The sequence below is a fragment of the Drosophila guanche genome, unplaced genomic scaffold (assembly GCF_900245975.1).
Source record: "Drosophila guanche unplaced genomic scaffold, DGUA_6, whole genome shotgun sequence".
NCBI classification, from domain to species: Eukaryota; Metazoa; Arthropoda; class Insecta; order Diptera; family Drosophilidae; genus Drosophila; species Drosophila guanche.
Window position 1 is genome coordinate 886062 of NW_022995745.1, and position 24586 is coordinate 910647.

The 24586-nt window shown below is 50.1% G+C and overlaps 4 protein-coding genes across 12 annotated transcripts; 3 read left to right on the plus strand and 1 right to left on the minus strand.

The window, feature by feature from the left end:
- Positions 1 to 766: 766 nt before the first annotated feature.
- On the minus strand, positions 767 to 3450 carry LOC117581048 (probable ATP-dependent RNA helicase DDX10). The gene is made up of 2 exons (XM_034267883.1): positions 2994 to 3450; positions 767 to 2937 (listed from the first exon to the last, which is right to left on the minus strand). The coding sequence occupies exons 1-2, from the start codon at positions 3360 to 3362 to the stop codon at positions 838 to 840; spliced, it is 2469 nt and encodes an 822-aa protein (XP_034123774.1). The 5' UTR covers positions 3363 to 3450; the 3' UTR covers positions 767 to 837.
- A 615-nt stretch (positions 3451 to 4065) lies between these two features.
- Positions 4066 to 24136, plus strand: LOC117581198 (calpain-D). 9 transcript variants are annotated; one of them, XM_034268158.1, is made up of 8 exons: positions 4066 to 4685; positions 5251 to 5867; positions 5954 to 6887; positions 7262 to 7506; positions 7563 to 9646; positions 9712 to 9978; positions 10049 to 10191; positions 10251 to 10665. In XM_034268158.1, the coding sequence occupies exons 1-8, from the start codon at positions 4408 to 4410 to the stop codon at positions 10426 to 10428; spliced, it is 4746 nt and encodes a 1581-aa protein (XP_034124049.1). In that variant the 5' UTR covers positions 4066 to 4407; the 3' UTR covers positions 10429 to 10665. The 9 variants fall into 9 exon arrangements, with proteins under 9 accessions (XP_034124049.1, XP_034124050.1, XP_034124051.1 ...); XM_034268159.1 differs by lacking the exons at positions 7262 to 7506; positions 7563 to 9646; positions 9712 to 9978; positions 10049 to 10191; positions 10251 to 10665 and adding exons at positions 21454 to 21950; positions 22011 to 22092; positions 22159 to 24136 and having other exon boundaries at positions 5954 to 6657; XM_034268160.1 differs by lacking the exons at positions 5251 to 5867; positions 5954 to 6887.
- LOC117581204 (septin-1) lies at positions 11219 to 13482 on the plus strand. Its single transcript, XM_034268177.1, has 5 exons — positions 11219 to 11339; positions 11920 to 12112; positions 12174 to 12432; positions 12494 to 12859; positions 12928 to 13482. Exons 1-5 carry the CDS (start codon positions 11322 to 11324, stop codon positions 13181 to 13183), a joined length of 1092 nt encoding a protein of 363 aa, XP_034124068.1. The 5' UTR covers positions 11219 to 11321; the 3' UTR covers positions 13184 to 13482.
- Positions 14645 to 17011, plus strand: LOC117581201 (translation factor waclaw, mitochondrial). Its single transcript, XM_034268173.1, has 2 exons — positions 14645 to 15220; positions 15288 to 17011. The coding sequence occupies exons 1-2, from the start codon at positions 14717 to 14719 to the stop codon at positions 16833 to 16835; spliced, it is 2052 nt and encodes a 683-aa protein (XP_034124064.1). The 5' UTR covers positions 14645 to 14716; the 3' UTR covers positions 16836 to 17011.
- Positions 24137 to 24586: the final 450 nt, after the last annotated feature.

Consider the following 24586-nt stretch of genomic DNA (forward strand, 5'->3'; position numbering starts at 1 on the left):
CATTCCCTCTCCCATTCCCATGCGTGTCCGCGACGTGACGCGTCGATCACCCACCCACACACATGAACACAACTCTGCTCCCGGGCCATCTCCAAACAACCACACACTGGGGTAGTCCCATCGATGAGTCTGGTAGCACACATATCCACTATATCCATACACATACATACATATATGCCTGTGCTACCACTGATCCTGGGCCCCTTGCAGAGGTGAAACATCCACAGGAGCATGAGAGAAGAAAGAAAAAAAAAACAGAAAACAGAAAGAAAGATAAATCATAAAATGAAATCAAACGAAAACGAAATAAGAATAAATTTGTGGGCATTTTCCAAATATTTGTGAAGCATTCGGTGTACGTTTTTTTTTATTTATTTAAGGGGAATATCATAGATGTGGAATGGATACCTAAAAGAGATATCTTTAGATCTATTAGAAGTCATTCTATGTAAAGATTTGCAAGGAATGTTTGCGGAGGAACCGAAATTCAGAGTCAAATTTAACTCCATTTCCTGTACTATGCAGTTCTGTGAGTATCCAAAGCTCACAACTTGTAACTTTGGTAGAGATTCATGGTCCAAAGGTCGTGTTAGAGGACTAGCTCGAGGACCCACAAGCCAAGACAATGCAAGCGCATTCAATTTTTAGATCTCCACGCTCTCATATGTGAGCAACCTATAAATGGGTTGGTGTCCTGGCTTTGGTTGGTGTCATGGCTCGAACAAATCTGAGCTGAGCGTTCCCAATATCACGAAAAGATTGGATGTTAGAGGCTATTATAATAACAGTAAGTTTGCATTAATTTATTGAAACAGTCGAAGAACCCCCAATAACCACTTAACTACCCAAAAGATTGGCCACAATCGCCTCCGTGTCCATCAGCGTCATCTTGTTCGTTATTTTGGACTTTTTGTAGGCGGGCTCGTCATCGGAGCCCTCAGCATCGTCTTGGTCATCATCATCAGAGCTTGAACTGGGCGCTGGCTTAGCCTCAGATTGATGATCCGCACTGGACTGCTTTTTGTAAACTTTATCGGGATCGGGCAGCCAGGATAGGTCCACAGAGCCCTCACTGTCACTATTGGCATCGTCTGCCGACTCCCGATCGTTGTTCGCCTCTTCCTCTTCTTCTTCCTCTTCGCTCTCCTCTTGGGCAGCCTCCGTCTTCTTGCGCAGCTTCTCGCGCTGCAACTTGTGACGCTTCTTGACCAGCTCGCGGAAGCGCAGCTTATCATATTGATCCTCCTCGGAGAGCAGTGTCTTGGATAGCATCAAGTTAATGCCACCATCGTCGTCCTTGTTCTTGTCCTTTTGCTGGCGCTGCTGCCGGGTGCTGAGCGCCTTCATCTGGCTGCGATCATCGGCCACAGTTTCGCCCTCCTCGTTGAACTTGAGCTTGGAGTTCACCTGCAGGTTCTTCTTAAGCGCCTTCTTGGCCAGCGACGCTTTGGTAACGAGCTTTTCCCGCTTCGGCACCACCAGCAGCTCCTCCGACTCGCTCTCATCTTTGGTGTCGTCCAGCTGTAAGTCCAGGGCTCCACCCTCCACATCGTGATCCCTGCGCTTGACCTTGATCAGATCATCATCGTCATCGTCGGTGTCAGCATCGCCATTACTGCTGGCATCCCCACCAAAGGTGTTCTGTCTGGTGCCGGCTGGACCCTCCTCCTGTCCCTGTCCCTGCTGTTGCTGTTGCTGTTTCTGACGCCAAAGGAACTTCGCGAGGAAGGGAACACGCGGCGTTACCGCCAGGCCCAGCGACTGTGCGTAGGCGTCCAGGTCCAGGCTGAGCACATTGAACAGACGCTTGTTACGCATGAGAAAGACGGACTTGATGTACGAGAGGAAGGCACGTTGAGCGGTGGCACGCAGCTCGGGGAACTGCGCCAGGAAAGCCTCGATCTTGACGCGCGGTGAGAAAAGCTTCTTCGGATCGATCTGCACACAGTGGATGTTCAGGTTGAGCTGCTCCTTCAGCGCCCCGATCATGTACTCCTCTTCACTGGGCGTCAGGACCAGAAGGCACTCGCCGCGGGTTTTGTTGCGGGCGCTGCGACCCGCTCGATGGATGTACTGGGAAACATCCTCGGGACAGTCCAGCTGGACAACCCAGTTCACTGCGGGAAAGTCAAGGCCGCGCGAGGCCACATCCGTCGAGAACATGACCACGTGACTCTTGCGCAGGAAGTCCTCGTAGATGGCAATGCGGCGATCCTGGTGCAGCGTTCCATAGAGTGCTAGCAGCGGACATCCCGGCCTTAGTTTGCAGAAGATCTCATAGAGATACTTTGCCTGCTTGCAGCTGGATACGAACACGATGATCTTCTGCTTCAAATGGTTCTTGATGAACGACCAGAGCATGGTGATTTTATCCTCCAGATTGAGCACCACATAGCTCTGCTGCAGCAGCTCCGGCACAGCCAGAACAGCAGTCGTCTGACCACCACCCTCCTTTGTGGCTGTGGATGCTGCTGCTGTCTGGCCACCATAACCCACATAGACGGGATCCACTAGATTGAGTCTAGCCAAGTCCTGAACAGTGTTTGTCTGCGTGGCCGAGAAGAGCAGCGTCTGCCGTTGGGGCGGAAAGTTTTCGATTATGGAATTCAGCGTCTTCTGGAAGCCCATGTCCAGGCAACGGTCCGCCTCGTCCAGTACGAGAATCTCCATGGAGCTAGTGTTGAACAACGGATTCTCGTCCATGTGCTGCAGCAGACGGCCGGGTGTGCAAATCAAAATGTTGCACTGGTCCATTCGCGTGCGCTCAAACTTTAGATTCTTGCCACCAATAATGAGGCCGGCCGAGAAGTCGTGATGCTTGCCAATCTTCTTAAGGGTCTCGAAGATCTGGTAGGCCAGCTCGCGAGTGGGTGAGATGATAATAGCGCCCACTCCATCCGTGCGCGACCATTTGTTGATGAACAGATGCTCCAAGACCTAAACAGAAAATCTTCATAAATTGTATTTTCTTTTTGAGCTTGACAGCCGCTTACGGGTATGAGGAATGCCAATGTCTTTCCACTGCCGGTGACAGCAGCGCCCAGCACATCTTTGCCCTGCAATGCTGGTCCGATGCTTTCCAGCTGCACTGGCGTTGGATTAACGTACTTGGCCTCTGCCAAGGCCTTCTGCGTCTTTTGCGAGAGTGGAAACTGTGCGAACTTCTTGATGGCCTGTGCATCGATCTCTTTGTATTGGTCCTGGAGTGCACGGATCTCTAGTTCATTGGCCGCCAGTTTTGACTTGTTGTACTCTGGCCTGGGTCGATGATGCTGCTTGTTGTTGGCGGCGCCTGGTTTTCCATTGCTCGTTTTGGGGCGCGGTCCTGGTTTACCCGACCTCTTGGGTTTCTGTCGCTGCATTCCCTGGTTATTCTATATTCTCTCCCAAAATGTTGTCAAAGAATCCAAAACACGTTCTGGTTGCACGCGGGAATCGAGTCACGATGAATTTATTTACATCAGTGTGACCGCGGAGTATCGATATACTTTACCGTTTGGCTTTCAGATATATACCAGAAATATAATTCTCTATTGTTTGAAATCCGCAAAATTATGAAAAATAGCAGGGACATGGACTTGGCTTTTTACCGTCTGGGGCGAGTTCTTCCTCATCCTGTCTGGAAAAACTGCATCACCAGATAGTCGTAAAGACGCTGCCATGGTGTTAACAGACCAGAAATCGATACAAAACTATAATCAGGCTATGAACAATTTATTTTTTTATTGTTAGTTCAATTTGATTGTAAATTTTTTTGATCTGATCTTGCATCTGTTTGCGATATGTTTATCTCATTTAGGCTAACCAACTATTTCTTTAATTCAGTTCCTTTAGTGCACTTGACAGCCCTAATTGAATTGATACAACGGTATGGCAGCCCTGCACAAGTTGTTATCATCTCAGTTTTTATCGATAACTTAATCAGGTGGGCCGTTCTTATTGTTGCTGTCCGAAGTTTGTATCTACAACAAGGTCTGCGGTATATTTTGAAAATGAAAAAGTATATTTCCGTATAATTTCGAGGCCCTCACAGTATGTTGTATCGTTAACTCCGCGGTCACACTGCTGCCCATACAATCTGCTAAATATGTGTTGTGCTGCAACAGTTAAAAGTGTGAAAGGAGCGCGCGGCGTGAAACTGTCGAAAGCCTGGGTCTACTGGTGCTCGCTGTGAGGCTCTGTCCGCCCCCCTCCCCGCCACACAACAGCACAACTCGAACAACAACGGGCGCTGATAACGGTAGCTTCAGACGCAGCAGCCATAGGCCATAGGCAGAGCGAAAGCTCCTGTTCAAGCTAGTGGCAGGGCAGCCAGCCCCAACGCCAAGCAGTACAACAGCAGCTAGGCTGTTGGCCCCCTGCCCCCCGGCCACTGTCCCTTTTACCCAGTGTCATTCAGTGTCAGTCATGGGCACCATCTCATCGGTGCTGCAGTGGTCGTGCACCAAGTGCAATACGATCAATCCAACTGAATCTCTCAAATGTTACAATTGCGGTACTGTGCGCAAGGTGTTTCCCAGTCCTACCGCAACATTGTCGTCTCACCAGACGGTCACAGCGACAGCAACAACAACTGCACAGCGACAGCCCAGCACTTGGATACATCGACAGCGAGCACCCCCGCATCCGGCAGAAGCGTTGCCAGCTGATGGAGAGTCGCTGGATAGGAGCAAAACGGTAACCAGGTAAGCACGCAGTAGGTAGGCAAAAGCAAAGCAAAAGAGCTGCGGTGAGCCTAAAAAAATCATCACACAAAAACAAACAGCCTGTCTTCCATGTGTATTTGTGTGTGTTGCGTTAGTGTGTGTGAGCGTTTCGCGTGCGTGCAGTGTGTGTGTGCGTGCGTGTGCCTGTATACATAGAGAAGGAGGAGGAGCAGCAGCAACAACAACAAAAAGGAGTAACAGAGACGAAATTGGGGAAAATCGATTTGGAACCAAGAAACATTGTTTACAATTTTATTGATTTGGTTTTTAATTGAATATTACTCTTCGTTCCATCGTCTCCCCTGGTCCACAAACAACAACAACAACAAAATTTGTGCTGAAAATTAAGCGTCAAGTGAAGTGAGTGGGCAAAAAGCGCAGAGAAAAGGAACAGAAGGAACCCCAAATAAAAAAGAGGAAGGGGTGGTGGTCCGCAAGTCGCGAGTCGCAAGTTGGATTTCCATGCGGTCATTGAAATAACCTTTGACGCGTGCAACCCCTAACCCACACCGTTCTCCCTTTTACCCTCTCCGTGTGTTTCCAGAAATGAATACAACAAACATGTCTACAAGTCGCTACTGCGCGGCTGTCTGAAGCGACCGCAGCGGAATAGCCAGAACCTGCCCGCCAATTGTGTGGATTGCGAGGATACGCGAAAGTACATCAAGAGCTCCATCGAGCTGTATCGTCACTTCTCGAATCCGGCGTTGAATCGACGCTGGATCTGCCACGCCTGCGAGACGGACAACAATTCCGTGACCTGGCATTGCCTGATCTGTGACACGGTCAGCTATCTGGCGCCCATCTACAAGGACGCAATTGCTGGCCAAGAGCTGGCTGCTGCTGGCAGTCTGTTGGGCAGCAAGGGGGATTTGCTGGCGGACAGATCGGAACCGAATAATCATCACCAGCATCAGCATCAGCACCAGGAGGAGCAACAGCAACAGCAGCAACAACAACAACAACAACAACATTCCCAAAAACGACAGCTCAAGGGCAGTGGTCGCAGCGGTAGATTCTCACTATTTCGTCGCACCCAAAGCCTGAGCACGGCCATTGACAAGAGCTCCTCGGGTCGCAGCTGTCACATTTGCTATGTGAACAATCAGAGCAAGGACATCTTCAATTTGCCGCAATCCAAGCCGCAGCTAGTGGCAGCAGGTGAGTAGCAGAGTGGCAACGCTCCTCCCCACCCCAGTGGCAACTCTAATCTCCGTCTCTCTTTCGCTCGTTCCCGTTGTTCCTAGGTGCTCCTCCGTTGGCCAGCTGCAGCAATTCCCGTTTCGCCATTGCCAATGATACATTCTGTCGCCGCAAGCAGAACAACAATAACAAGAACCAAAACAAAGTTGTGCGCGAAAGTTGCGCCAAAAAGAAATATAATTTTACGATCACAACGCTGTCGAGATCAGCGGCCAAGGAGGTGCCCAAGGCGATAGCCAAGCCGCTGCGACAGCAACTCCTGCAGCAGCAGCACCAGCAGCAGCCGACGACGAAGCAACAGCAAGCGAGTGCACAGCGTGAGCCAGCAGCAGTGAGTATGAATCCAACACAGTTCACCATACCGAGGAATGGAGTCTTCATAGCGGTCAATGAGTGGTCAGAGCCGACAACCAGCAGCAATGTGGCCAGTGGAAAGCGCACTCAGCAGCAGCAGCAGCAACAGCAGCAGCAGCACAATAACAATAACAACAATAGCAGCAATAGCAACAAAAACAACAACAAGGAGCAACAGCAGCTATACGAGAACGATTGCGTGGCCTTGGCCCAGCAGCAGCAGCTGAGAGCAACCGCGGCACAGGCAGCACAGATAGCAGCAACCGCCGTGGCTGTGCCCGAGATTAGCTCACCTGTGGCTGCAGCTGAGCAGCCGCTGCCGGCAATGCCCATCTACGCACAGGTGAACAAGCAGCACAAGCTCAAAAAGAAACAGCAGCAGCAGCAGCAGCAGGAAGCTCTGGGCAACAACAATGGCCTGAACAGCGTTGAGGCGGCAGCAGCGGACAACAGCAGTGGCAGCGAAGCTGTGACAGGATTTGGTTGCCTCGGTGCCAGCACCGATGGCAGCGGCGAGGCAAGCGAAACAGAATCGAGCAGCACACAGCCGGAGCTGCATGTCGAAGAGCATTCCATTTATGCCAAGGTTTGGAAGGGACCACGCAAGGCAACAGAATCGAAAATGTAAATGTAAACCCCCCCCCCGGCCAGGGCACTGTGCTCCTGTGCGCTTATCAATTTCTGTTTTGGTTTTCCGCTGATTATGTTTTGCTTTCTGCCGTGACGCTGAGTCACAGACCGGCCACACAGTGAGCACTTCCCCACTTGGATGTAGCACAAATGTTAAGCCAAAGCTTGTCCACTTGCGCGGGTGCCCACTGTCGTTTTGGCTTTATCTTTTTTCGTTATTGATTGTTGGTTCACCTTTTTCTGTTGCGGTTTCAGTTGCTCATTTTGCAGCTTCTATTTCACAGTTTATTTTATTTAATTTCTTATTACTATTGTTGCCAATTGTGCTGTTTATTAAATTGCTTTTCTGCCTCTGTGTGTGCTTGCAGCACGCATGAACCACGTCTTAGCGCTGCCCCAAGCTCAAGCTCAAGCTCAGCAGCGACTGTCGGCCAACGCAACGACAATAAACCGCTGCTGGTGTTGGCTGCTCACAGCAGTCGCAGCAAGATGTGGACATGCATCAAATGTTCCTACGCCTACAATCGTCTCTGGCTGCAGTCCTGCGAGATGTGCGAGGCCAAGCTGGAGCAGCAGCATCAACAGCAACAGCAGCAGCAACAGCAGCAGGCAGGTGGGTAAACGCCACAGAACTCTCCCCCGAATTTGTGTTAATAAATTGTCTTGCAGAGACACCAACGCATCGCGATGAACCGTGGACCTGCAAAAAGTGTACGCTGGTCAACTACTCGACGGCCATGGCCTGCATTGTCTGTGGCGGCTCCAAGCTGAAGAGCATCTCCTCCATCGAAGACATGACGCTGCGCAAGGGCGAGTTCTGGACCTGCAGCCATTGCACCTTAAAGAATTCCCTGCATTATGGCATGTGCAGTGCCTGCAAGTCGATACGCCTGCTGCCGGTCGAAACGGTGCGCGAGCGTCCCGACGGTCAGTCGTATGAGGAGCAAGACGCTGCCGCAGCCGCAGCCGCTGCCACTGCTGCTGGGCAGCATCTACCAGCAGGCAGTGCTGGCAATGAGGCGAAGACGCCCACAATCATGTCTATGCCCATGCCAATGCCACTGTCCATGCCCATGGCCATGCCCATGCCCATGCTGCAGTTGCCCGCAGCTGTGGTGCATCGTGGCTCGCGCAGTCCATCGCCCATGGCACAACAGCAGCAGCAGCAGCAGCAAAAACAGCAGCAATCGCAGATGCAGCCAGTGAGAAGCTCCTCGGGTGCCATACCAAAAAGACACAGCACCGGCGGCTCCATTGTCCCACGTAACATTTCCATTGCCGGACTGGCGGCCGGCACTTCGGCCTACAACATACAGCAGCAGGGAGCGCCAGCAGCCGCTGGCGCCAAGAAGTGGCAGTGTCCGGCCTGCACGTACGAGAACTGCGCCGCCTCCGTGGTCTGCGACATCTGCTCGAGTCCGCGCGGACTGGTGAACGCTGTCATTGGGGATGCCCTGTCCAGAAAGTCCATACGCGTGGCCCTCACCGACATCAGGCAGGAGAGCAAGCTGATGGAGAATCTGCGCCAGCTGGAGGAGACCGAGGCACTGACCAAGTGGCAGAATATCATTCAGTACTGCCGCGACAACAATGAGCTCTTCGTGGACGATTCGTTTCCGCCAGCGCCCAAGAGTCTCTACTACAATCCGGCGAGCAGCGCCACCGAGGGCAATCCCGTGGTGCAGTGGCGTCGCCCGCACGAAATCAATTGCGATGGCGGCGCGTATCCACCGTGGGCTGTGTTTCGCACGCCCCTGCCGTCGGACATCTGCCAGGGTGTGCTGGGCAACTGCTGGCTGCTCAGCGCATTGGCCGTGCTGGCGGAACGGGAGGATCTGGTGAAGGAGGTGCTCGTGACCAAGGAGATATGCGCACAGGGCGCCTACCAGGTGCGCCTCTGCAAGGATGGCAAGTGGACCACGGTGCTGGTGGATGATCTGCTGCCGTGCGACAAGCGCGGCCATTTGGTCTACTCGCAGGCGAAGCGGAAGCAGCTCTGGGTGCCGCTGATCGAGAAGGCGGTGGCCAAGATTCATGGCTGCTACGAGGCGCTCGTCTCCGGCCGTGCCATCGAGGGCTTGGCCACGCTGACGGGCGCTCCCTGTGAGAGCATACCGCTGCAGGCCAGCTCCCTGCCCATGCCCAGCGAGGATGAGCTGGACAAGGATCTGATTTGGGCGCAACTCTTGAGCTCGCGCTGCGTGCGCTTCCTCATGGGCGCCAGCTGCGGCGGCGGCAACATGAAGGTCGACGAGGAGGAGTATCAGCACAAGGGACTGCGTCCCCGGCACGCCTACTCCGTGCTGGACGTGAAGGATATACAGGGGCATCGGCTGCTGAAGCTGCGCAATCCCTGGGGCCACTATTCGTGGCGTGGCGACTGGTCGGATGACTCCTCGCTGTGGACGGACGACCTGCGGGACGCCCTGATGCCGCACGGCGCCTCCGAGGGCGTCTTCTGGATCTCCTTCGAGGATGTGCTCAACTATTTCGACTGCATCGATATCTGCAAGGTGCGTTCCGGCTGGAATGAGGTCCGCCTGCAGGGCACACTGCAGCCCCTGTGCTCCATCTCCTGTGTGCTGCTCACCGTGCTGGAACCCACCGAGGCGGAATTTACGCTCTTCCAGGAGGGTCAGCGCAATTCCGAGAAGTCACAGCGCTCCCAGTTGGATCTCTGTGTTGTGATATTCCGCACCCGCTCGCCGGCGGCACCCGAAATTGGGCGTCTCGTGGAGCACAGCAAGCGGCAGGTGAGCGCCTTGGTCCTTGTTGACCCGAGCTCTCCTCCAGTCTGAACCGGTTTGATCCTTTGCAGGTGCGCGGCTTTGTGGGCTGCCACAAGATGCTGGAGCGTGACATCTACTTGCTGGTTTGCCTCGCCTTCAATCACTGGCACACTGGCATCGAGGATCCGCATCAGTATCCGCAGTGCATCCTCGCCATCCACAGCTCAAAGCGTCTGCTTGTGGAGCAGATAATACCCTCGCCGCATCTCCTGGCCGACGCCATCATCAGTCTGACGCTGACCAAGGGCCAACGGCACGAGGGACGCGAGGGTATGACCGCCTATTACCTCACCAAGGCAAGTTTTTTCCCCCCCTTTTCCGCCCCCGTACATGTTGAGAATGATTTGTTTTTTTTTTTGTATGCAGGGCTGGGCGGGTCTGGTTGTGATGGTTGAGAATCGGCACGAGAACAAGTGGATTCATGTCAAGTGCGACTGCCAGGAGAGCTACAATGTGGTGTCCACACGAGGCGAGCTCAAGACCGTGGACTCGGTGCCGCCGCTACAAAGGTAGAGCTTCAGTTGTTGTCAGCCTTTCTCCTTTAACATCTTTCCCTTTCCCCTGGCAGGCAAGTGATTATTGTGCTAACCCAGCTGGAGGGCAGCGGCGGCTTTAGCATCGCTCATCGTCTCACGCATCGGCTGGCCAACTCGCGGGGCCTGCACGACTGGGGACCGCCTGGAGCCACGCACTGTCCACCAATTGAAAATGTGCACGGGCTGCATGCACCGCGCCTGATCACCTAAGGATTGCGCGCATGAAAAATTAATGAATGAATCGAACGCATAAACGGATGGGTGGGGGGATTATGCCTGGAGCACTGGTTAAAGATAACGAACGATTAATGATGATGATTCCTTTCGATGTTCTCTCGATGTGTACTTATGTATGTTCTTGATTTCCATTCGTCTCCGCTCTAGTCGATGTTTTGTAAACGTATTACGTACCACACACACATACAACAAAAAATACCAAAACCCAAAGGAAAGAAATATATATATATATATATGTATAGATGGATATAGGATACATATCCCATCTGATCAAACATAAAACGGGAATGCTTCAAAGTAATTCACATTTTTTTATACAATTTCCTATAAACTTTCTGTGGGCCATGGCCTTTGGTGGCTTTAACGGACTCATTGAAGAAATTTCCCAGGAATATATATTTCACAAAACTGGCTGAGAATATGACGACCCATTGAATTGCTTTACGTAGACACATTAAAATCACCATTTGTTGGCCGTTTAAAATTTGCAATTTAAAAAAACGTTCACCTACGCATCGATACTATCGGTGGGTGCTGTCGACGATGCAGCCCTTGCCAGAAGACTAGCGACTCGATAGTTAGAGGATGCGTTCGAAAGGGGCCCAACCTTTTCCCCTATGCGCAACCTTTGTTAAAAAAAACACTATAAATTCATAAAACTTCAGTTGAGAAAACAAAAATGATCGAATATTAAAATTATACAGCCAAAAAGCCCATCGGTATATTTATGGTACATTCATTTCGGTATATTTCTGAGGGTCAGGCAGCATAGCCTATCGATAAATCCGCGGTCACACTGCTGGCGCTCCAATTACCATTTTGCATTGTGTTCGTTCGTTTCGTGTTTTTTTTTTGTTGTTGTTAAAATGGCTGATACAAAGGGCGTGAGTAGCCTCGATAATTAGATATACAATTTTGATTAGCCAGTGAAGTGATCGCTGCAGAAAATCAATCCATTTAAAGCATTTCCATGCAGATGCAGTGTGTGTGGGTGTTGTCCAAAATGCATCCCCATGCCGATGCCGATGCCGATGCCGCTGCTTCCTCCTTCGTTCTTCCTTCGTTTGCGCAGTGCAAGTCAAGTGATTCACACACAACACATGCCGGTGTCGGTGTCGGTGTCGGTGACGGCGTTCGCGTCGCTATCGGCATTCTTTCTTTGTTTGCGCTTGCAGATCTCGCCGAATGTCCCGCCTCTGACCCATATTCAGAAAGGAGAACTGGCAATGGCCGTCGGTAACGCTAGCATTTCGTTGCTTCTTTGCCCAGCCCAGCATACATACATATGCACATATGTACATAAATATGTCGATTGAAGCAAGAGAAATTTCGTAGTTTCGTTATCGTGCGTGACAAGCATTTAAAGCAATTGAAAAGCGACGCCATCAGCGCTTTCTATGCGCAAAATTCCACAATGTCTGAAGACTCATCTTTTGGTGTTATTTGTTCGTTGGTTTGTTGCAGTTTTCCAGCATCGAGACGCCCGGCTATGTGGGCTTTGCCAATCTGCCCAATCAAGTGCATCGCAAGTCGGTCAAAAAGGGCTTCGAGTTCACGCTGATGGTGGTGGGTGAGTCCGGTTTGGGCAAGTCCACGCTGGTCAATAGTTTATTTCTGACGGATCTATACCCGGAACGCATCATACCCGATGCCATAGGTAGGTGTTAAGCTCCACCCCAGCAAGTCTTTGTTCTCTGCTGACACTCTCTCCCTTGCAGAGAAACAAAAGCAAACAGTCAAGCTGGAGGCATCGACGGTGGAAATCGAGGAGCGTGGTGTCAAGCTGCGACTCACTGTTGTCGACACACCCGGCTTTGGTGACGCCATTGACAATTCCAACAGCTTCAGCGCCATACTCGAGTACATCGATGAGCAGTACGAGCGCTTCCTGCGCGACGAAAGCGGCCTCAATCGTCGCAACATTGTGGACAATCGCATACACTGTTGCTTCTACTTTATATCGCCCTTTGGGCACGGGTAAGCTTACACTTACACTTACGCACTCCCCTGTGAGCATTCCTAAAGCTGCTCTTTGTAGCCTGAAGCCATTGGATGTGGAGTTCATGAAGAAGCTTCACTCCAAGGTGAATATTGTGCCCGTTATTGCCAAAGCCGATTGCCTCACCAAAAAGGAGATATTGCGGCTCAAGTGCCGCATTATGCAGGAGATTGAGGGCCATGGCATCAAGATTTATCCACTGCCAGACTGTGATTCCGATGAGGATGAAGACTACAAGGAGCAAGTGAAGCAACTGAAGGAAGCTGTGCCTTTTGCCGTCTGCGGCGCCAATACACTACTCGAGGTCAAGGGCAAAAAGGTGCGCGGCCGTCTCTATCCCTGGGGTGTGGTGGAGGTCGAGAATCCCGATCATTGTGATTTCATAAAGCTGCGCACAATGCTGATGTGAGTTTCAGTTTAAGTTTTAGTTGGCGCTGCTCCCTACAATTTTTTGTGTGTGTTCTTTCTGCCAGCACCCACATGCAGGACCTGCAGGAGGTAACGCAAGAGGTGCACTATGAGAATTATCGCTCCGATCGCCTGGCCAAAGGCATTAAGGTCAAGGAGAATGGCATCAAGCAGGAGCGTGACAACAATGTGAATGCTCAGGCACAGGCCAATAATGCGCTCTCGGAGAAGGACCGCATACTGCAGGAGAAGGAGGCGGAGCTGGCACGCATGACGGAAATGCTTGCACAAATGCAGGCGCGCATGCAAGCGCAGCATTGAAGCGTTTTCCAACACCTACACTTACGCACCTACATCTTAAAAATCAAGCAGCGAATTGCACGCCAATGTGCAATCGTTTAGTTTATACACAACAAAAAAGCATATATATATATATATATATATTTTGTACGCAGATTTAATTAAGTTGCGCTCGCGCTTGACTATATATTCTCAACTGTAAAACGAATGGCGCTAAAAGTATTTTGTATTAATTTTTTGCATTCATCATATACATTACATATTTGTATGTACAATGAATATCAATATATATATAGTACATAGTTATATAAACACACACACACACAAAACCACACGCGAGCGAGCGATGTACTTGTTTACCCACAAAAATTGTCATCAAAACGCGTACACAAAATGGCCGCAAAAGTTCTCTTCATATCACACACACACACACACGAACACAAACAAACAAACACTCCTAAAAGTCGAACATGAATTAACTGTATTCCTACTATGTATTTAGACATGACTTTGTCGATATTAACCATGGATTATTGCACACTGTATTTGCATTTAGATTAAGTTATAGTATACCCTGCCCCCTCATCATCCAATTTTATTGTATGTTACTCGACACACATTTTGTATCGTCTTTATAGCCGCTCTGATCTTCCGTATTAATCGTTTTTTTATTTAGGTTACAGCTGTTGTTCGTCCTTCGTTTTGGTGTTCGAGCTATGGCACCCTGTTCAGCACCCTGTCGCCTGCATCCTATGCACAATTTGACTGCTCAAAACGTTGATCTTTAAAGCACTTGAAGCTCTTTAAAGTGATTGATCCCCCTCCTAGGTGGCATGGAGAATGGACACCGAACCATAGTTGCGAGCGCCAATTCGAAGCACGAGTCAGGGTGGCACGTGGGTCACGTGCACTCTCGAAAGTGAAAACCAAAATGTGAAATCTCTTATTTTTATAATTATATGTGAACTATTTTATCCAAAAAAAAAACAACTTTATTCGCTATGACTACACTTATATTCTCTACAAGGGGCTTTCCACACTAAACGGAACATCTTACAAAATAAAAAAAAAAAACCATCAAAAGTGTACTTTTGGCAGCAGTTTTTTGTGAGCATTCCAACGGGGTTTCTCTTTCAAAATTCTTATCTATTGTGTCCATTAATTAGGGACTTATTTGTCACTGGAATGTGGAAGGAAAATTAATCACAATTTACCGCTAAGACTTACTCTCATGCCAGTTGACTGCACTGTTATTTCCTCTTGTTAGAGCTTAGATCTGCTCTGCTTACTGTCTCTTGTCTCAATATTATGGCACTTGCTTGCTGCTAAAGCTTTTTGGTTTCAAAAAATTACGTTAAATTAAGAATTTTAAGCTTTTACAGATATGGCGGCCGCTGGTATATAAATTATTTTTCGAGTTATTTTGACGTCGTAATTTAGTATATTGCGGTATATTTAATCGATAAATACGCCCTCACACTGGTCACACTGCACTGCGCACATGTTGTGCGGTAACAATTGCCGGGCGAAAAAAAATGTGAATGTAGAGAAAAAATGCACAAGACTCTTTCAATCCGCTGGTCCCTTATCCAAGCGGTGGGCATTGTCCATTCCCATCCAGCCAGTCGGTGCAAGGGCGCCGTACTTTGGCCATGGCAAGCAGCCTGCAGCTGGCGCAAGGGCCTATCCACAACAAATCAGGTCAAGGACGCGACGGCAGCATCAGAGTCTGGCTCGGGTTCGGGCTCGGTATCGGAGCTGTCTCAAGATGCGCTCTTGAGGGACTTTGCCAAAATTCCGGTGGAGCGTATACGCAATTTCAGCATTATTGCCCATGTGGATCACGGCAAGAGCACCCTGGCCGATCGTTTGCTGGAGCTGACGGGGGCCATTTCAAAGAACGCCGGCCAGCATCAGGTGCTGGACAGCCTCCAAGTGGAGCGGGAGCGCGGCATCACAGTGAAGGCTCAAACGGCCTCCATCTACTACAAATACAAGGACGAGCTGTACCTTCTGAATCTGATAGACACGCCCGGCCACGTGGACTTCTCCAATGAGGTGGGTTAGCAGGCACCCAGGCGGCTTTTTGTCTGAATCGTTAATCATTTCCATCCTTCCTTTGTAGGTTTCCCGCTCGCTGGCAGCCTGCGATGGAGTCATCCTGCTGGTTGACGCATGCCACGGCGTCCAGGCCCAAACCGTGGCAAACTATCATCTGGCCAAGCAGCGGAATTTGACTGTGGTGCCGGTGCTCAACAAGATCGACATCAAGCATGCCAATCCCGAGCAGGTGTGCCACGACCTGCAGCTGTTATTCGGCATCGATCCCGCCGAGGTGCTCAAAGTCTCCGCCAAACTGGGCACGGGTGTTGCCCAGGTGCTGGAGCGAGTTATCGAGCTGATACCTGCGCCCACAGTGGATCGGAAAAGTGCGTTTCGTGCCCTGATCTTTGACAGCTGGTTCGACAAGTACCGCGGAGCACTCAACCTCATATATGTGCTCAACGGGCAGCTGGAGCAGGGCCAGGACATTCAGTCGTTGGCCACCAAGAAGAGTTATCCCGTGAAGAGCATCTCGGTGCTGCGTCCGGTCGAGTGCAGTGTGGCCAGCCTCTCCGCCGGCCAGGTGGGGCTCATCGCCTGCAACATGCGCAACAGCAAGGAGTCCATTATTGGGGACACCATCCACCTGAAGAACCAGTCGGCCAGCGCCGCCGGCAGCTACCAGCCCCAGCAACCACTTGTCTTCGCCGGCGTCTTCCCCGTGGATCAGTCCAAGCACGTGGCCCTGCGCAGTGCCATTGAGAAGATGGTGCTAAATGACTCAGCGGTCACCGTTAAGGTGGACTCGAGTCCGGCACTGGGACAGGGCTGGCGACTGGGCTTTCTCGGCCTGCTGCACATGGAGGTCTTCTGCCAGCGGCTAGAACAGGAGCATGGCGCGGAGCCCATTATAACGGCACCGTCGGTTACGTACCGTCTAGTGTTGGGCAACCCCAAAATGATCCGTCAGCAGGGCACGGACACCATGGACATTTCGAATGCGGCACTCTTCCCCGATCCGAGCAGCATCCGGGAGTACTACGAGCCCCTGGTCATGGGCACCATCATCACGCCCACCGATTACGTTGGCCAGATTATCGGCCTGTGTGTGGAGAGACGGGGACTGCAGCAGAGTTCGGTGAACATTGATGAGGCGCGTATTCTGATGAAGTACGTTCTGCCGCTGAGCGAAATCATACTGGATTTCCACGATCGCCTCAAGTCGATCAGCTCCGGGTACGCCAGCTTCAGCTACGAGGACAACGGGTACCATCTCACCCATCTGGTGCGTCTCGACATTCACCTGAATGGGCGGCCCGTCGACGAGCTTTGCCGCATTGTGCACAGTTCGAAGGCCACCGGCGTGGCCCGGCATATGGTGCACAAGCTCAAGGATCTCATACCCAAGCAGATGGTACAGATTGCGATTCAGGCGTGTGTCGGCAGCAAGGTGCTCGCGCGCGAGACCATCAAAGCCTACCGCAAGGATGTCACTGCCAAGCTCTACGGCGGCGATGTGACGCGCCGCATGAAGCTCTTGCGACAGCAGTCCGAGGGTAAAAAGAAAATGCGTCTCTTTGCCAACATTCGTGTGCCCCACGAGACATTCATCAATGTGCTGAAGCGCTAGGATCTGCAATTGGCATCCAACCACCCACCCACACATTCGTATGTAACAGGCAAAGGAAGAGGAACTGCATTTGGCAGCATTGTGCGTCAGCAGCGGACGCCCACACACGACGAGCAGCCCACACCCACGTGTAGGATTAAGAGCAGCAAGAGGAGATGAGAGACAGCGAGAGAAGATAAGACACAGAGAGAGGAAGGATATTTACCGGTTCGTGTGTGTGTGAGGTAAGTGCGCCACACTCTTTTTTTCTCTCTTTCCCTTTCCTATCGCAGCTTCACCCCCCCCCCCCTTCCCTACTAGTGCTTGCTGTGGTGAAAGATAACCGTTCATTATCGTCTGAATATAGAAATAGAAATAACGGATTACAAACCACAAGTGGGGAAATGGGCGTGACCACATGCACGCCCATATTTTATAATGTTAATGAACTTAACATTGAATCTACATAGATAACAGCCATTGTTGGTTAGAATTTGTGCTATTAGAGACATTCCTAGTTCATTCGTTTCCGCCCCATTGGGAGAATTTCCATACGCAGGATCAAGCCTACAAATAATGTCTTCTGCCTTAGAAATATGTTTACATATGTATGTTGAATTTTATCTTTTAATTACAATTAGCTTCAAGTCGAAAAATCAAAAGTGTATTAGCAGCTTCGTTGTGGTTCTCGGACAAATCGTTGCGTTTGTTCTCTTGTTTGCTTTCCATTGCCCATGTGGCACCCTCCCTCTCAATGAAAACCAAAAGAGGATGAGGAAGAGCAAGGCAAGGCACACAAAAATCGAATTTCCCTGACCCTGAAATGTGGCACAGAGACACACTGACTGACGCACACATGCGCTCTCAGAGAGAGAGAGAGAGAGAGAGGGACAGAGGTAGATGTAATGCATAACGGTATCCTCCTGCCTCCCCCAGACACACAACTTGAACATACAGATGCACACATACTGCTATACAAAAATCTGTGTTCCAATGCAGATGGGGGTTCGGTTTCTATGTGTGTGTTGTGTGTGAGATAGCAAGTTCTTAGCTCGCTTGTGTCTCGCTCCCGGCAAAAATGTTGTTGTTTATGAGAAAGATAGAGAGAACGAACGGAACAACAGAATCGTACCAAACCGAACTGAACCGAACCTCCAAACCTGATGGACATCGTCCGTAAGGTGTGGGTTGAATGATGGGGGAGGAAGTGCGCGGGTGAGGGCGCTGACGGTGTCGTTCATCTCTATGTGTGTGTGTGTGTGTGTATGTGACCTTGAGAAACAATAACATTGTTGTTGCTTCTGTTTTGCTGCTGCTGGTTCTATTTTGCTAAAAGTAAAAATGCAAATTGCAAATAAACCAAATCCGAGCAAAACTGTTAAATGGTTATGCAATAAACACGAGACAACTGAAGCTCCAGAAATGGTATTATCTCAAGGGGGGAGAGGCGATCGAGGAATATTGCAACTTGTCCGATCATCTGGAGAAATGCCAACTTGTTGCAGTTGGAGATGATGTGAGAGAGGGAGTGTGCACTTGACTGTACGTGTAACTGTGACTGCAGCAGCCTCCCTTCCACTCTTTCTCTATCGCACCCTGCTCTTCCGCTGTCAGCAATCATCTGCACTGGCTTTGTCTCCCCCTCCCCCTGCCCCCTGACCAACGGATACAGCAGAGAAGGAGACGACAAACAAGAGTGGACTGAAAAACAGCTGAGTCTGACCTTCATGCCCAAGTGCAAGAGAGATCGCATGTGTTGGCGCTCTCTCTGCTGCGTTCAGCCGTTATGTTGGGCACATGTAAATGTGGGGAACGAAACGACCAGGAGACCCACACAAGCAAGCACATGCAGAAAGGGAAAAAGATAGAAAAAAGTCCGTGTTCGTGTTGACTCTGCTGCTGTGCGCAATTGAACCTCACAGAGCAGCAGCAGCGACGCGACTTCGTCTCGACACATCGACATCGTCGTCGTAGTCCGCTGTCGCCGTCGCTATCGCTATCGTTGTGTTGTCGTTGTCGTTGCCGTTGCTCTGCCCGTACACAAAACACAAAAACACAGTCAGTTTTCATTCTCATTTGACATCATCAACATTGAAATTTAATTAAATAAGAGCAGAGCGACCGAGCACTGTGACTGTGAGTGCGATTCGATTTCTTCGACTCAAGTAAATACTTTAGTTAATACCATTTCAGGAGGGGCTTTATTAATGGCCCGGTCAGGTTCATTAGTTTTCATTTAGGAATTGGATAAATAAAGTTCCGCCATTCTGCCATTTCATCCACAACAAATTTTCTTTGCAAAATAGTCGACGCGCACAAAATAACAAACGTCATCAGCTGTTTCTTTACCTATGTGTGTGTGTGTTTGTGTGCGAGCGTATGGCTGTATGCAAGCTATGCAAGTGTATGGGGGTACTCATTTTAGTTGTTTTGTTTTGTGAAAATTTAAAACAAGTGAATAAAAAAGTGGACAAACAGAAGAAACAAAAACTGATTGCAGCTAAACCTAACCTAGAAACGGAATTGAGAGAACGAGAATTGTTTGTTTGAAGGTTATGGCGATGCCATTGCCTCGACCACCCTGCGACCCCACCACCAGCCGTCCCAATAGCTTGGCCTTGACCGTGTGTGTGTGTGTGTCTGTGTGTGTGAGTTTTTGTGTGTTTGTACGTGCATGCATTTGTGTGAGAGGGGCAGCAACAGTGACAAAAGCAACGGTAGCTAACAGCTGAAAGCTGCAGTTGAATTTTTGCTCCAAGTGACAGCCCAGCAGATCCTCCCATCACTCCCACACCACACACTCTACACTCGACCAAACTGTCACCGAATTGTTGCCCAGTCCAAAATTGGCAAACATTTTAATACGAGGAAAAGGGAATAAAACACTTAAGCCCTGTGCGTTGACCACAAACAATGAACAGCAGCAGCAGGCAAAGCGCAATCAAGTTCAAAGCAAAATGCAAAGAGAGAGAGAAAGAGAAAAGGCGAACGGCATCTCCCGCACACACACATGCAAACTCATGAACCTGCGCGCATTCGCACTCTCGCTCCCTCATACCTATACAGTCATGGCAATCGCACAGCTGTACACGTAGCCAGTGTTCATCGCCAGACTGAAGTTTTGTTGTTTTCTTTTCTTTTTTTTTGTTTTCTTTATTTTGTTGTTTTGTTGTGAAATAATTGTGCAATCAATCCAAGAAAGTGGGTGAACGGTAGACAAAGTAAAATATTAATACATATTGAATCGAACAGAGTAACACTTCCATACATGTGTGTACATAATGTGTGAAATTAGCAGCTGTTGTGTATGTGAAGAAGAAGGAGAGAAGTAAAAACTTGTAAAGAATTCAGTTACTTTTCAATAAGAACGACCAGTGTTGTAAAAAGTTACAGTCTGCTTTCTTCCCTTTTGTATGAATTTCTTTTCGCTTAATTTGTTTATGCAAGTACACAGGCTTATGTATTCGCTGACCGATCAGACAGAGTCATACAACTGTACACAAATCTTTATGCATGAGCGTACATACATTGTATGCATATGTGCGTAAAAAAATATCGCTTTCGCGTACGTATACATGCCCATACATTTGTTCATGTTTGTATGGGGGTATAAAAATCGCACAAAAAGAGAGGAAAGTGTTCATTTTCTCATTTATTCATTCATTCTCTTCCTACCGTTTAAGCGCAAAATAACACAACATTTCATAATAATAAAAAAACTGGTGTTGGTGTGAGTTTTTTCGTTATTTTTGTTTGAATAAATGAATGGGAGGAGGGTGCGATCAATGGGGAGGTAGGCGACGCGCGTCGCAAGCACACAAACACAGCTGATAGTGGTTGACGCACTAGAATATATGTGCAAACACACGCACTCACACACACAAACATAAGTACTCTCTCACTCACTCACTCACTCTCTCCTCTCTCGCATGATACTGGCTGCTTAAAATTGTAAACAACTCAATACCGTTTAACAGGGCTGCCAAGTCCTGTCAACGATTGATTTTCAAGCATATTGGCAGCCCCGGCGAACTGGGTGCGAATTTGTGAAATTCATTCAACTGATCCGAAATTTTCCATCTTCTTCGCAGCGTAATGTGTTTTACAATTTCCAACAAGAAGCGGAACAATTATTCATGAGATAAAGATGATCAACGGATTGAGTGTTAGCGGTGGTCAGCAGCAGGCAGCAGCAGCAGCAGCAAATACCAAGAAGACGAAGGCAAAGTCAGGTGGAGGTGCTGCAATAGCATTGCACTTTGCTTACAACAATAACAACAACAACAACAACAACAACAATAGCAACAGCAGCAACAGGAACAATTATAATCAAATTACTGGCAACAAAATGGACCATCAAATGAACAGCAGCAATCCAAAGGAATCGCTATCCACAAAGGTGCTCAAAATAATAGAAAGCATCAGAGGAGGAGGTGGAGGAGGAGGAGAAGCAACAGCGGCAGGTGAAACTATAGCAGGGGCAGTAGCAAAAGCAGTAGAGGAGGCGGCAACAGGTGGCAACAGTGCTGGTGGGGCAGTGGCAGGCCTCAACTGGTTGCCAATGCCCAAACGGCGCACATCTTTGCTGCAGCAAGCAGCAGTTTCGAGTAGTACCTCAGCAAACACCAAAGAGAAGGAGCAGCAGCAGGTGAAGAGTGCCATCAAGCCATCAGCCTCGTCTGCTGGTGAGTTGCCTTTGCAGCCACAGCGCACCGAAGACCAGGAGCATGCGTTTCGACTCATCGAGGATGTGCACAACTATGCCAAGCTGCAGGACGACAGCGAGGACGATGGTGAGGACCTGCTGGACGATGAAGAGGATAATGATGATGAAGACGACGACGAGGATGAAGAGGAGCAACAGAAGATGGCAGTGTCAGTGCCAGTATTGAGAGTGCAGCAGGAGGTGACGCGCATCCAACTGGAGGACACCGAAGAGCATGTGGATGTGGTGACCGTGCCGCAGATGGAGGAACTGGTACAGCAGCAGCAACTGCAGCTGCAGCAGCAAACAGCAGTTGAAACGGAGGACAGAAGACCCGAGCATCATGCCCGGCGTCCGATGAATGCATTTCTCATCTTCTGCAAACGTCATCGGGCCATTGTGAAGGAGCGTTACAAGTCCCTGGAGAATCGGTGAGTTCATTGGATCCCAACAACCGCAGCTAGCCTAGCAGCTAATGATTCCCCCCGCAGAGCCATTACCAAAATACTCGGCGACTGGTGGGCAGCACTCGACGAACAGGAGAAACATTGCTTCACGGACTTGGCACAGCAGGTGAGGAGAAGGCTGCTGCTCCTTGATATAACTTCAACCTAAACCGATTCCATTTGTCTTTCTAAGAACAAAGATGCCTTCTTCAATGCCAATCCCAACTTTAAGTGGTACAAACTGCCAGCTCCACCGTTGCGCACACTGGCCACTCGTCCAGGAAATGCCACAGCGACTGCTGCCAGCGATGGCCAACTGATCGAGGAGCATCCACAGCAAGTGCCGCTGCAGTGGGAGCAGCGCAATGAGCTGACCGCCTCCCTCTCCCCCGCCAAGTTGCTGCGTGGCAACTTCTTCAAGCTGGCCGATGAGACACAAATGGGTGAGCTGAGCGCCCTGCTGCAGGCACAGGTGCAGGAGAAGGAGAAGAAGAAGGCGTGTGCGCTGCAGCAGGTGCTGAGCGAAACGAGCCACTTCCTGAGCACACACATGCCTGGCGGCACCAAGCGGCCCATTGCGACACAGGACAGCAACTCGAGTAACTCCAGCGAGGAGGATGCGGGCACATCCCCCTGCAAGAAGGTGAAATCTTCGCGCTCCTGCAAGGGCAAGATCTACCAGGAGCTGGTCAACTCCGGCCAACTGGCGGCTGTGGCCAAGAAGAGCAAAATCCGCCTGAATAGCGGCGGACAAGCAGATCTTGGCGTAGATGCATCCATCAGCAGCCCCCACGCGCAAGTGGAGAGCCTGGAGGTGGCCAATAGCCAGCAGCCAAGAAGCGTCTCCGAATCGAGCAGCAGTGGCGGTGGCGGCATCCCCGGCGTCGCCGGCTTTGACCTAGAGGAGAAGATCAAAGAACTGACGGCGCTCAGTCTGGATGCCTATTTGCAGCGCAAGCGCAGCACCAAGAAAAAGAAGAAGTTTACGGCGGGCAAGAAGCAGCGCAACTCGAATAGCGCCAGTGCTGCAACAGTGTCCGCTGGAGCAGGACCAACAGCAGCAGGTGCAGGTGCCGGCGCCGGTGCCGGTGCAGCTGCAGCAGTGAAAGCTGAGACCATCGATCTTGTGCGGAAGGAGGCACAGCGGCAGGCAGCGGCTGTGGGCAGTCAGAAGCGCAAGGCACGCAAGGAGAGCATCACACGCCGCGACGTGAGCGCCATTGAGCAGGAGGTGGCGTCCATTCTGCCTTTGACCATCAACGGGTGCTACATTTTCGATAAGACTGCCGCCTCCCCGGACGTGGCAGCGAAGGCAGCAAAGAATACGACGTCCCTGACCCTGTCCACCACTCCCTCCGCCTCATCGTCGTCGTCGTCTGCGTCGCCGCCACTCTCTTCGGCCTCGTCGTCCTCATCGTCCTCGTCGTCATCGTCGTCGTCCTCCTCGCAGGCAGCTTTCGATGTGACCTCTACCTCAGATCTACTCATACTGGCCGAAGTAGCCGCCAACCGCACTGAGCTGACCAAGTCCAACTAGCGGGGGGGAAGCGGATGATTATGATGAGCCGCGCCTGCCGCCTCCGAGCACCAGCAGGAAGCACTGCTGCACACCCCCCCCCCCCCCCCCCCCCTCAACCACCATGCACCCTGCACTCTTTTTATGTGTATGAGTGTTGTATAATGCCAGAAAATGTCAGGAATCGTTGGTCGGTGGTGGTGGTGCGACAGAGACGGCATAATGAAGAAACAGACATTCGTTGATCTACAATTTAGTCAATAATATTATGTAAAGAGAGTGGGAGACAGAGAGAGAGAGAGCGTGTGAGCGTATGCGTGAGAGCGGATAACTTGATATAATCTTATTTAATTTGTTGTGATAGGCAACTCAAATCGGTCAAGATCGGTTCTATGATTATCACAGCGCACGCATCATACATATATGTTTATACATATGTATACCATATTTTTTTTATACATATATGACTTGTTCTGTTTTTGTTTGTTAAGTTTCTCTTTGGTCGGGCCGCGTCCGAAATTACCAACAGCTGGACCCTCATTAAGTGTTAATTATTATTATTATTATATTATTTCTAATAATTAGTCGTAATTTATTACTATATGTGTCGAAACGCAAACATTATGCAAACAAAAATATATTCATCCAAAAAGTAGAACTATGTTTTCAGTTCTTAGCTGTGTGCACCGCTCAAATTTGAATCCGAGCTGCAAGTCAGCCGGTAATCGATAATTATAGCAACCCTGTTTAAGATTTTGTGTGGCCAGATTGTTTTTCACATCAATTCTATTGAGCAAACAACAACAAACATGTGATTTTAGCCGGCTGCTGAAATGTAACGATCACGCGGGGAGGTGGGGGTATGCCAGGGTGTGGACTGTTGTGCAAGATAAGGCAAGGCTCCGATTCTACGCCCAACCAACCGCTACTTGCAAAGATAAGCTGAAGCGCTCCAATTGGGCGCCGAAGGTGCGATACTATTGGATCAAGATGGCGGGCGCGTGATTAAGAGAATGGGATGGCTCACGTGCAAGGCAGCATAGCACGGGAGCAACAGCAAAACAGCTGCCTTGCCACACTCTCACAAAAATGTGGCACCCCTGCC

What these genes read in the sequence shown, in the direction of transcription:
- LOC117581048 (XM_034267883.1), bottom strand. Translation starts at nt 3,362, where the DNA reads ATGCAGCGACAGAAACCCAAGAGGTCGGGTAAACCAGGACCGCGCCCC. An exon ending in CATTGGCATTCCTCATACCC is followed by an intron (nt 2,938 to 2,993) that starts GTAAGCGGCTGT and finishes TTTTCTGTTTAG; the next exon opens with GTCTTGGAGCATCTGTTCAT.
- LOC117581198 (XM_034268158.1), top strand. Translation starts at nt 4,408, where the DNA reads ATGGGCACCATCTCATCGGTGCTGCAGTGGTCGTGCACCAAGTGCAAT. An exon ending in AAGGCAACAGAATCGAAAAT is followed by an intron (nt 6,888 to 7,261) that starts GTAAATGTAAAC and finishes GTGTGCTTGCAG; the next exon opens with CACGCATGAACCACGTCTTA. An exon ending in TGGAGCACAGCAAGCGGCAG is followed by an intron (nt 9,647 to 9,711) that starts GTGAGCGCCTTG and finishes GATCCTTTGCAG; the next exon opens with GTGCGCGGCTTTGTGGGCTG.
- LOC117581204 (XM_034268177.1), top strand. An exon ending in ATATCGCCCTTTGGGCACGG is followed by an intron (nt 12,433 to 12,493) that starts GTAAGCTTACAC and finishes TGCTCTTTGTAG; the next exon opens with CCTGAAGCCATTGGATGTGG. An exon ending in AAGCTGCGCACAATGCTGAT is followed by an intron (nt 12,860 to 12,927) that starts GTGAGTTTCAGT and finishes TCTTTCTGCCAG; the next exon opens with CACCCACATGCAGGACCTGC.
- LOC117581201 (XM_034268173.1), top strand. Translation starts at nt 14,717, where the DNA reads ATGCACAAGACTCTTTCAATCCGCTGGTCCCTTATCCAAGCGGTGGGC. An exon ending in ACGTGGACTTCTCCAATGAG is followed by an intron (nt 15,221 to 15,287) that starts GTGGGTTAGCAG and finishes CTTCCTTTGTAG; the next exon opens with GTTTCCCGCTCGCTGGCAGC.